The 11650-nt window shown below is 43.8% G+C and overlaps 1 protein-coding gene across 1 annotated transcript; it reads left to right on the forward strand.

Moving 5' to 3' along the window:
* The first annotated feature begins 2885 nt into the window (after nucleotides 1-2885).
* TASL (TLR adaptor interacting with endolysosomal SLC15A4) lies at nucleotides 2886-10706 on the forward strand. The gene is made up of 2 exons (XM_072852496.1): nucleotides 2886-2954; nucleotides 9742-10706. The coding sequence occupies exon 2, from the start codon at nucleotides 9743-9745 to the stop codon at nucleotides 10616-10618; it is 876 nt and encodes a 291-aa protein (XP_072708597.1). The 5' UTR covers nucleotides 2886-2954; nucleotide 9742; the 3' UTR covers nucleotides 10619-10706.
* Nucleotides 10707-11650: the final 944 nt, after the last annotated feature.

Raw genomic sequence — 11650 nt, forward strand, 5'->3', positions numbered from 1 at the left:
CTACAACATATTTTCTGGCTGGCAGAGTTGGAGGCTTCTGAGAAAAAAAAATAAAATAGGTCCTCAATAAGGAAGTTAAAATACACTGAGAATGAAAATAAATTTCTCTTATTATTGCAATGTATGGATGCCTGATGATGCCTTTTTATGCAAATTCTGTACACCCTCTTGGGATCAGTTCAAACAGTCCAGTTACATCCTTCACCTCTGTCCTTTAAGGAATACTCCAACGCCAATCTCAAAGCCATATTCACTGTCCATACACTTCAAGCTTGGAGGGTGAACTCCCACTTGCCCAAGGTATTTTCATACACTGCCCCTACTAAGACAAGCTGCCTGCCTGGGTATGGCAGGCACTGAGGTACTGAGTGCACCTTGAGTCTAATTTTCCTTGTGACAGGTTTTGCAGATACCAAGCCAAATCTGATAAACCAGTTGAGCTGTGCAGTTTGGTGGAAGCTGAGATGTATGAGGGTCTGCAGACAACAAAGTAGGCTTGCTGTGAAATGCATTTCTGCTTTGACATCTCAGTCTTTGTACCTATTTGGCATGACAGTCTTGACATGTCTAGATGTCTTGCTGTGTCAAGGGACACCCTGCTATGCAGGGAGAAAATTAGAAGGGCCAAAGCCCAACTAGAACTTGATCTGGCTACTGCCATAAAAGACAATAAAAAATGTTTCTATAAATACATTATCAACAAAAGGAGGGCTAAGGAGAATCTCCATCCTTTATTGGATGTGGGGGGAAACATAGGATGTGACAAAGGATGAGGAGAAGGCTGAGGGTACTTAATGCCTTCTTTGCCTCAGTCATTAATAGTAAGACCAGTTATTCTCTGGGTACCCATTCCCCTGAGCTGGAAGACAGGGACGGGGAGCAGAATGAAGGCCCCATAATCCAAGGGGAAATGGTTAGCGACCTGCTACACCACTTAGACACACACAAGAGTATGGGGCCACATGGGATCCACCCAAGGGTACTGAGGGAGCTGGTGGAAATGCTCACCAAGCCACTTTCAATCCTTTATCAGCAGTCCTGGCTAACCGGGGAGGTCCCAGATGACTGGAGGTTAGCAAATGTGACGCCCATCTACAAGAAGGGCTGGAAGGAGGATCTGGGGAGCTACAGACCTGTCAGTCTGACCTCGGTGCCAGAGAAGGTTATGGAGCAGATCATCTTGAGTGCCATCATGCAGCACGTACAGGACAACCAGGTGATCAGGCCCAGTCAGCATGGGTTTATGAAAGGCAGGTCCTGCTTGACCAACCTGATCTCCTTCTATGACACGGTGGGCTGCTTAGTGGATGAGGGAAAAGCTGTGGATGTTGTTTACCTAGGCTTTAGTAAAGCCTTTGACAGCGTTTCCCACAGCATTCTCCTGGAGAAGATGGCTACTCATGGCTTGGACGGGTGTATGCTTTGCTGGGTAAAAAACTGGCTGGATGGCTGGGCCCAGTTGTGAATGTGGTGAATGGAGTTTACTCCAGTTGGCAGCCGGTCACAAGTGGTGTTCCCCAGGGCTCAGTACTGGGGCCAGTTCTGTTTAATATCTTTATCAATGACCTGGATGAGGGGATCGAGTGCACCCTCAGTAAGTTTGCAGATGACACCAAGTTGGGCAGGAGTGTTGATCTGCTTGAGGGTAGGAAGGCTCTACAGAGGGATCTGGACAGGCTGGAGTGATGGGCCAAGGCCAATTGTATGAGGTTCAACAAGGTCAAGTGCCGGGTCCTGCACTTGGGTCACAACAACCCCATGCAACGCTACAGGCTTGGGGAAGAGTGACTGGAAAGCTGCCCGGCAGAAAAGGACCTGGGGGTGTTGGTCGACAGCCAGCTGAATGTGAGCCAGCAGTGTGCCCAGGTGGCCAAGAAGGCCAATGGCATCCTGGCTTGTATCAGGAATAGTGTGGCCAGCAGGAGTAGGGAAGTGATTGTCCCCCTGTACTCGGCACTGGTGAGGCCGCACCTCGAATACTGTGTTCAGTGTTGGGCCCCTCACTACAAGAGAGACATGGAGGTGCGGGAGCGTGTCCAGAGAAGGGCAACGAAGCTGGTGAAGGGTCTGGAGCACAAGTCTGATGAGGAATGGCTGAGGGAACTGGGGTTGTTTAGCCTGGAGAAACGGAGGCTGAGGGAAGACCTTATTGCTCCCTACAACTACCTGAAAGGAGGTTGTAGAGAGATGGGGGTCCGTCTCTTCTCCCAAGTAACAAGTGAGAGGCAAGAGGAAATGGCCTCAAGTTGCGCCAGGCGAAGTTTAGATTGGATATTAGGAAGAAATTTCTTCACTGAAAGGGTTATCAAGGATTGGAACAGGCTGCCCAGAGATGTGGTTGAGTCACCATCCCTGGAGGTATTTAACAGACGTGTAGACGTGGTGCTTAGGGACATGGTTTAGTGGTGGACTTGGCAGTGCTAGGTTAACAGTTGGGCTTGATGATCTTAAGGGTCTTTTCCAACCTAAATGATTCTATGATTCTATGAATTAAAAGGAGAACGATACGATAGTGGTTGAAATGGGGTACGCTGTAAGTTGCCAACAAATGAGCATTTTCTCTAAGATTGTTCTAGCTGTTCAATTCACCAGGGGTTTTTGTATAACAGTTAATAAAGAGAAGTCCGTCTGCCTGGACTGAGTGTGTTGCAATCAGCTTTTTTAACAGTACACAGTTTCACAATGAGGTTTCATTTAGACATAAAAGAGGAAGCAAGTTCAACATGTTGCAGTTCAGTCAGTTATAAAACCCCCTCATCTCCTAAGGGACTTTCTTTCTATACTTCTGTGCTATAGAAGATTAGAAATAAAACACATGTCATCTTAGAAGTGTATTTTAAAAGGAAATAAAAACAGAACGTTGCATTTTGGGGTAGGACAGACTCACAGGAAGCTTTAAACTGGTTAGAAGACAACAGATTTTCTGTACCTGGTCAGCTGCTGTATCTTTGGAGGTAAGAACTAAAATATACTATGCATATAAATGTATGAAAATGTTGCTCTTGCTTATCAAAGTGGCTCGGTTCTGTTTGTGTGGGATTACAGCTGGTAGCTGGTAAAATGAAGATGTACTTTTTCTGTTTTGAATGCATGTCCGTGTTTGCAGAGTCTCAGCCACTGTCCACATGCAGTTTCTGCTGCCTTAAGAAGTGATGAGAACATTTCAAAGGTGCCATCTTCACAACCGTGACTGACCATGATTGCAATGCAACTTCGAAATGCAAAAAACAATTGTTCCTCTGATATTTCTAGTCTTTCATAAAATCATACTAAAAATGTTTTTCAGAATACTTCTAAAGGGAATCTTACCAGGTGTGTTGCTTTTATTGATCTTTCTGTGCATGTTAGTGTACTGTCTAATGTCTTAGAAATGGAGTACTCTATTTGTAGATTAGAAATAAAAATAGGCACCATAATAGATAAACATGGGCATCATAGTTAAAAAAGATTATAGAAAAAAAGCTGAGACTTCTCTGAAAGCAAGATGATGTTAAAAAGTATAAACAAAGAAGCTTTATCATTGTATTTTCCTGGTTCACAGTGAATTTCCTGGTTTGCTGCAAATTCACAGCTTGACATGGGTGTACACACACACACAACATGCACCCCCCCCCTCTTTTGTATACTCTACAGCAGATGTGATTAACGTTTCAATGCTCATTAGTGCACCGTTTCTCTCCTCTCGGGAAACCCCTTCAGCCTTTTCTGTCTTTCTTGCTTTACCATTTATTCTTTTCACTTCTAGAAAGTGTGTTCTCTCCTATAAGGGTGCATATGAATTTATTTCCCGTTTACTTCAACTGCTTAGGTACAAAATATCGCAGTCCATATAGTTCAGTCATGACAACAACCAACAACTCATTAAAATAAACACAGAAATCCAGAAACATTAAGTGATTTCCACCCCAGAAAGACATAAAAGCACAGTGTAGAAATATCATGTAGTCAAGTCATCCTTATGAATGTGGGGCCCAATCCTTTCCTGCCTCACATTTCATGTTGTTGCTTACAGCTGTGGGTATGAGATGTAAAATGCTATCAAATCAGATTGATGGTGTCCTAAAACAACTTTGTATGGGTATAGATGATTAAGAAGAGTGTGGAAAATGATGAATCAGGCTTGCTCTGTAGGAAGTTTCAGGGAACTTGAACTGATAAAACAGACTTGGATGGGAAATTATTTGAGAGCTCAAGAAGCTATAGTTACCCACATACAGTTTTCATGGTATTTTTATGGAAGCCTATCTCCCCAAACTCCACTTAAAGGTACAACAGCACTCAAACATACAGTAAGAATGTATTTTTTTCTAAATGAAAGAAACCAGCTGCTCCTGAAGCTCACTGCCATCCATTTAGCATGATTAAAAATGGGTAGACACTTGTATAACAAGAACATTCAACAGTACAATAGACATATAAAGTATAATGTGTTCTTGGGGAAGGTGTCTCTCCTCACTTGCTTCCTTCAGCCTGTCCTTCCAGGAGATTCCCTCATACTCTTGAAATACAGGATTATTATCCTCTGAAACCTGCTCTACTTGTTCCCCCCCCAAGACAGCCCATATTCCCCCGTGGGAGAGGTACTCCTAGCTTTCCTGCATCTCTTGAACTGTTCACATGTGAATAAAGAAGCTGAGCAGGGCTTATTTTTTCTTCTGTGGGAAGACCAAAAGATCAGAGTGAAGAGAGCTGTGGGGAGGGGACAAGAGGGGTTTTGCTCATGACTGCTGCTGAAAGAGCCTCACGACGCTGTCCCACAGGTCCAGGTGTTCCAGAGCCGCAGCAGCAGCAGGGAGAGGAAGTTACACATGCAGCGGGAGGCGTTTGGATGCTTGTGCAAAAGCATCTCTTAGCTATTCCTCTTCTCTTCTGCCATAGGCGAAGTGGGCCAACTCCTACCCCAAATAGCAGCCACTGTTATCATAGAATCATAGAGTCAGAACAGCCCAGGTTGGAAGGGACCTCGAAAGATCACCTGGTCCAGCCTTTCGTGGGAAAGGGAGCCTAGATGAGATTATCTAGCACCCTGTCCAATCACATCTTGAAAAACTCCAGTGACAGGGACTCCACCACGTCCCTGGGGAGGTTGTTCCAGTCACTGATTGTTCTCACTGTAAAAAATTTCTTTCTTAGATTGAGATGAAACCTCTCCCAATGCAACTTGTACCCGTTGCCCCTTGTCTTCTCCATGTGGCTCCCTGTGAAGAGAGAGCCTCTGTTCTCTTGGTAGCTGCCCTTTAAGTACTGGAATACTGTGATGAGGTCCCCCCCCAGCCTTCTTTTCTCCAGGAAGAAGAGTCCTAACTCCTTCAATCTTTCCTCATAGGGCAGGTTCTCCAGCCCTTTGATCATCTTCATGGCCTTCCATTACACTCTGCAGTCTGTCCACTTCTTTCTTGAATTGTGAGGACCAGAACTGGACACTCCAGGTGTGGCCTGACAAGTGCTGAGTAGAGTGGGACGATCACATCTCTGTCTCTGCTAGTAGTGCCCCTGCAGATGCAGCCCAGGGCCCAATTTGCCTTCGTTGCTGCAGCCGTGCGCTGCTGACCCATGTTCAGCTTGTTGTCCACCAGGACCCGGAGGCTTCTTTCAGCAAGGCTGCTCCCCAGCCACATCAGATCCCAGCCTGTACTGGGCTCTTTGGTTATGTCGCCCCAGATGCAGGACCTTGCATTTGTCTTTGTTAAACTTCATACTGTTATTGCTAGCGCACTCTTCCAGCCTGTCCAGGTCTCTCTGTAAGATGGCTCTTCCTTCTGATGTGTCCACCTCACCACGCAGTTTAGGGTCATCAGCATTACCTTTACCCAAGCCAGCCCTGGGCAGTGGAGACAGCCCTTATCAAATGGGGTCCAGATACCAAAGATCTGTGGGTTTCAGGCATTAAGGAAAAGCTATACTCACACATATGCACGGTTCATTATACTACCTTCTTCACGCTCCTGATTTCCCTACGCTGGCTGCACTGAGGCTTCCTGGGAGCTGTTTCACACCAGTCCCAGTGGAAGGAGAGGTATGGGTCCTGCAACATATGCAGGCTTGCTCTCCTTGCTCAGGGATCTGAAAGCCAGACATATTCAAAACAAGCTTGTCTTTTCTATGAGTTTCCATCCCCTCCTTTTGCAATGCAAAAGAATGTCCCTTTCCCCACTGAGCTGTGATCCCAGCTGGCACCACGTTCTTTCTGTTCTCCCTAGCAACTTTTCATCTTGCTCAGGTTTTTATATAGGACACAATTTATCATATCTCTTTGTGTAAACTTCTCAGGCTTTCCTTAAGTGTTTTGCTTATCCTGAGCCAGGAACTCCCATTCTGTTTGCCTGCTCCCAGACTCCCTAATCTGAGGTCTGTATGCAAACATTGGCACCATCTCCAAGCATTATAACCCAGCAAATTTGCTGCCATTCAGAAAATACTGGCAATACCACTGGATTCTCCACATGGTAAGATTCTCCATTTTAAACATTCATCCTGCCTTTAGGCTTTTCTTCTACTGAAGAACTGAACAAAAACCCCAAGGAAGACATATGAGTTTTTAAGATCATCTGACAGTAATAAAGACTATGTCAGATAGCAAAGACAGTGTAAACCAGACAGCCATCTCCCTCTGTCTCCACTGTGATCTAGGCTTACATAGAAGGTAGTGAGCTCCCATTGCCAGGACAGTAGCCAAGCAAGGAAAAAACTCTTTGTTCACCTCACATGCAAAATGCATCAGATCAGAATTGTAAAAGGGACTGTTTTTCCTTGTGCAATGAAAGTCATGCAGTTATTTTCAGGAAGAGGGAAGTGAAATCTGAATTTAAGGAGCATGAAACCCAAAATATTTAAAGATATTAGATATAATCCCTGTGCACTTGGAAGCCTGGTGTATACGTGCATGCGTGGCATGGAAGGGGGATTAAGAGAAGGGGCACAGGAAAGTAGAATTAATGAAAACTGTCATCCTTATCAGATGTAAAATGCAAGAATTAAAGGTGACCCAGTTGCGTGACCAGCCATTGGTAGTGATGGAATAACAACTTGACAGGGGTATATATTATGTTAAGTACTAGGACCAGAGATATATGCACCTCTCTTTTGCATTCAGGCTCCCAATACTGCCTATCCAAACTTCAATCAGATTTCCTTGCAGAGCTGGTAATATTGTCAGATTAGTGCAACAGCCCTTGCCAACTTTGGAGGGTAAGCTTGTAACTCATTCAGCAAAACTCCTGAGCACGATGGAAGCCTAATCTTTTTGAATTTGCCAGTTCTTTTGTTTCTACTCCTGTCTCAGGCAGTGTGCTCTAAAATGCTTAAAATAAGTATTGCAGAATGCAGTGCAAAGAAATGAAACCAATGGTTTCATTTCCCTAATGTATCACCTTATGACAGAAATAACATACATCTGGGTAGTAGGAAAGACAGAATTGTCACATGCTACCTGAACACAACTGGCTTTGCGTATGTTGGTTGAGCAGTGAACAGGCCATATGTTATGTTTTCACTCATTTCTCAGAATCCACATTAAAAATAAGCATAGGAATAAGTGTATAACAATTCCAGATTCATACTAGCCAAAGCTAGCAGTGACTTTGCAATAAAGCCATCTGGGCCATGGATGAGTGGGGGAAGGGAACAGCCTCCGCACTGCAGAAGGGGGGAACAGAAACAGAAGAGAGAGAGAAGGATGAGTTGATAACCTGAGTAGCTCTAGCATTTGGCTAAGATTTCTGTGGTGGCCCTTTAATCACAGCTAAAACCTAAAGCAAGACAATAGCAACATACTGCAGGGAATGCCAAGCCCCAAACATGTTTTTTTTTCCCCTTTCGTGCAAATAGATCACTTCTCATTAAATGTTACCTGCCTGTGGGAAATCTCACACAACTTGCGGGAGTAGAGCGGATCCAGGGTCACCAAAGCAAGTGTTTGGACACATTTAATTTCCATGAAGATTTCCTTCTGAAGGAAGTTTATTTTCCCTCCAGCCTCCTTCTTCATAGCGTGGAAGTGATTTCCCCCCCCTGAGGAAAGTATTTTCTCATGCTGTCTTCTTCCCAACATCTGCCTAAAGTCTATATCCATGCTTAGACAGGATTTAGCCAACATATATTATTAGTGCAGCATTTTACACTAGCAACTGTGACACATGACATACTTTACTAAGAAATGAGAGTCCTTTCACTCTTGGAAAAGATAAGTCAAGCAGTTGACAGCAGCATGGGGTAGTACAGTGTGTGTCAGAGAGATGCCACCTCCCTGTTCACAGTCTGTGGAAAGATGTTCCTGTTCTGGTGCTCTGTCACAGCGGGTGTTTTGAAATAGGCAGGCAAACTGTCAGATAACTGGGACATATGTTCATATCTGCAGAGACAGTATCCGTAAGGATTAAAATGTTATAATTGGATTAAATAGTAAATGAAGAAAAGTACTCACTATTAAAACAAAGACAAGTCATTTGTTCCTCTATCACACAAGATATTTTGTTCTAAGGAAGAAAAAAACAATTTTTATTTTAATTTATTTTTACTTAAGATTTACTTTCTCTTTGCTGGACCACACAATTTCTTTAGGACATCTTTCCCATTGATCATCTCCTTAACATCTGTTAAAAAAAAAGACACAGAGGTGGACTTAAGAACAATTACATGGTAGTGGAGCTGCTAAAGCTTGGGCAGAACATTTACTGATGTGCAGATGCATGCGTGTCCTTGCTAGCGAGTCCTGATTTCATTGCTAACATGTCTACGCAGCTTTTGAGACTGAGCTGCCTGCTCAGAGAGTGGAGAGAGCTAGTGACTGCTGGAACCTGATTGTGCCATTGTAGAAACGCAATGGAAAAAACTGATTTCAGAGCTGGTGATACTCACGACTAATCCAACAGTGGAGGAGCCGGAGTACTTCTGAAATGTGCACTTTCTTATGCATTGCACTGAAATATGTCTCTTCAAAAGTACACTGCAGATTTCTACATCTAGGATAGTCAGTTTAAGATCCTTTTATAGTAACTGGAGAGTGATAAGCAAATCTAGGGCACAATTCATCTCATTTCGATTTAGGTGTCTAAAACAGGACAGATGAATCATGCCCCCCAAAAGCCTTGCTTTTGCCACTGACATTTTCATGTCTAAAAGTTAGAGACAATTAATTCCATCCTGCTTGGCACGCAGAAGTGGTAAGTGCTAATTTAATGATCTGAGATTTTTTTTAACAAACAGGAACCACACCTACAGTGATTAATCTGGAACAGAAGGGGTGGTACTCTCAATATGAATCGCAAATCAACATAGTTCAGAGGCAGCTGAAAAACCACATACAACAAAAATTGCTTCAAAGTGTATGAGAAAAAGGGGGAAACCCCTTGGCATCTTCCTGAAGTCAAGGGCAAAACCATACATATTTAAGTGTAAGCTATTACAGCAACTATGATCACAACAAACCACTTCTTGTTCCTCTCTTCCCAACTCACTTGTCGTTGAATGTATTGGACGTGCCATACGTTATATTATACAGAATATACTTTGATGCAATTGAGTTAACAGCACAACAGGGAGACTAGCTGATCACTTGACTCATTGACTCAAGTCCTCTAGAAAGACAGAGACACTTTTGTTCACGTCCAAATTGGAAACCAAATCTCTCCACAGCTAGTAACAGACTTGTGAATGTAATCATCACTCAGTGGTTTTGTAATGAACTAATGGTTTCTTCTTGTCATTTTTCTGTCCACTGGTGGTTCCTTTCCTTCGGCAAAGGATGCTGTCAGAAGGTTACCTTTACGGAATCGCCTACCTTTGTGAAGACCTGAACTCTGAGCTCTACAGCAAGAGTTCGGCTGAGGAAGTGGTGTATGAAATGAGGTCCATTAATTATTCTTCCACGGATGAAGCACAAGGAAAAAGCCTCCTTCAGAAATGCAGATCTGCTGGCAAGTGCATTTCCTCAGTCTGCTCTAGAGGTAGCAAGCATAGCAGAAGGCAGAAGGATAATCTCCTACAGCCTGCACAGCACCCAGCACCCGAAGGGCAGCCGTCTCCAGCTATGCATGTCTGCGAGGGGCTGACAAGAAAAGACACCTACCTGGTTCCATCTTCCTGCAAAAGCATTTGCAAGAACTACAACGATTTGCATATAGCCGGGGACTACGTGGTACCGATTAGCTCAGTCACAACAGATTTTACCTGCGACAGCGGCATAGGCCCCTTCTTGGAGTCCTCAGAGATTCCTCCCCCCATGGAGTCCATGAGGGTCCCCCCAAGCGACGCCAGCCGCAAGCCGGTGCAAGGCTACTCCTCGTGCTGGCGGCTGGCTAGCTTAGTGCCCCACCAGCAGCCTCTCTCTGACTCAGCCCTGAATGACTACCTCGAACAGAAGCTGGTGGAACTGTATAAGCAGTACATCATGGATAGTACAGCAAACAGGGCATCCCCCACTCAGATCCTGGCCTCGGAGCTTATCATGACTAATGTAGATCAAATCAGCATGCAGATATCACGGGAGAGGAATATGGAGACCACCAAAGCCAAAGACATTGTCATTAGCCGCTTCTTACAAATAGCCAGTGAAAAAATATCCTCAGAAATTAGCACACCTAGTCTGCACATTTCCCAATATAGCCACACTAATACGTAGTATTTGAATGGCTGCCATTAGAAAGCTTTTATGTTCTGCAAAGTCAATTTTTAGTTTCTTAGGACATTTTTCTGCTTCATAAAAATGCATTTACCATCTACCACTTAAATTAAACCTTCCAGTACATATTAAATAAGTAAAAATATTTGTACTCTGCAGCCCCTATTGTGGACCAGATGATTTATTTTTTTTTAAAGTTTTTCCCCAAAGGCTTATTTTAGTGAGCCTCAGTCATTAAAAAAAATTTGTAGAAAAATGACTAAGAGCATATGACACTCTTCCAGGTGCTCAGGTGTTCGCTTTCTTCCCCACGTGCTTGACATCTCCTTTCAACTTTCCTCTGTCTGGAGTCTGCCATCCTATCCCTGGGTCTGTGTGAAGCGAAGGCTTACACCCACACAAGCACAAGCACAGTGATCACAGAGCCACAGAAATATGGAATTTAGGACGTCATCTAGTTCATCTTCCTGCCCCAAACGGCTTTACTTATGACATCCCTCACAGAATGTTTTGTAATTTGTTCTTAAAGATACCAAGGGATAGACACTTTATGGTTTCTTCTGTACTATAATTATTTCATTGGTGTCTTCCTGTTCAAAAGTTACCATCCCTTTTTGTGAAGCAAAAATTGTTTCCAAACAGACTTCATCAGCAGGAGTGTGCCTGTATACCTGTGTGTTTTGCACCAAACCAAACTTTTACAGTGGATGCTGGTGACCTGTGATCGCAGGCAGACACCACCTTTGCCAGCAACTTGCAGACCTGCAGCTGTGGAGTGGTTGTGTAGGGACAGTGATGATAATAAAGGGGGAAGAGAAAGAAGAATTCACCTTTGTTAAGGGGATTGCACATCACTGAAAAATAAGGGCTAATCCAAAGCCTATTTGATTGTGAACAGTTCCTTTGAACGCAGAAGGAAAGCTGAAATGGACCGCTCAGTAGCATGGCTAACCCCTTATTTTGTTAGGATCATTGCTGTGTATCATAGGTCAAGGTCATTTGAACCTAATGTATTTCTAATAGGAAGGCCCT

This window comes from Ciconia boyciana, chromosome 1 (assembly GCF_034638445.1).
Source record: "Ciconia boyciana chromosome 1, ASM3463844v1, whole genome shotgun sequence".
NCBI classification, from domain to species: Eukaryota; Metazoa; Chordata; class Aves; order Ciconiiformes; family Ciconiidae; genus Ciconia; species Ciconia boyciana.

Excerpts from the sequence above, each read along its gene's own strand:
- TASL (XM_072852496.1), top strand. The coding sequence starts at position 9,743 with ATGCTGTCAGAAGGTTACCTTTACGGAATCGCCTACCTTTGTGAAGAC.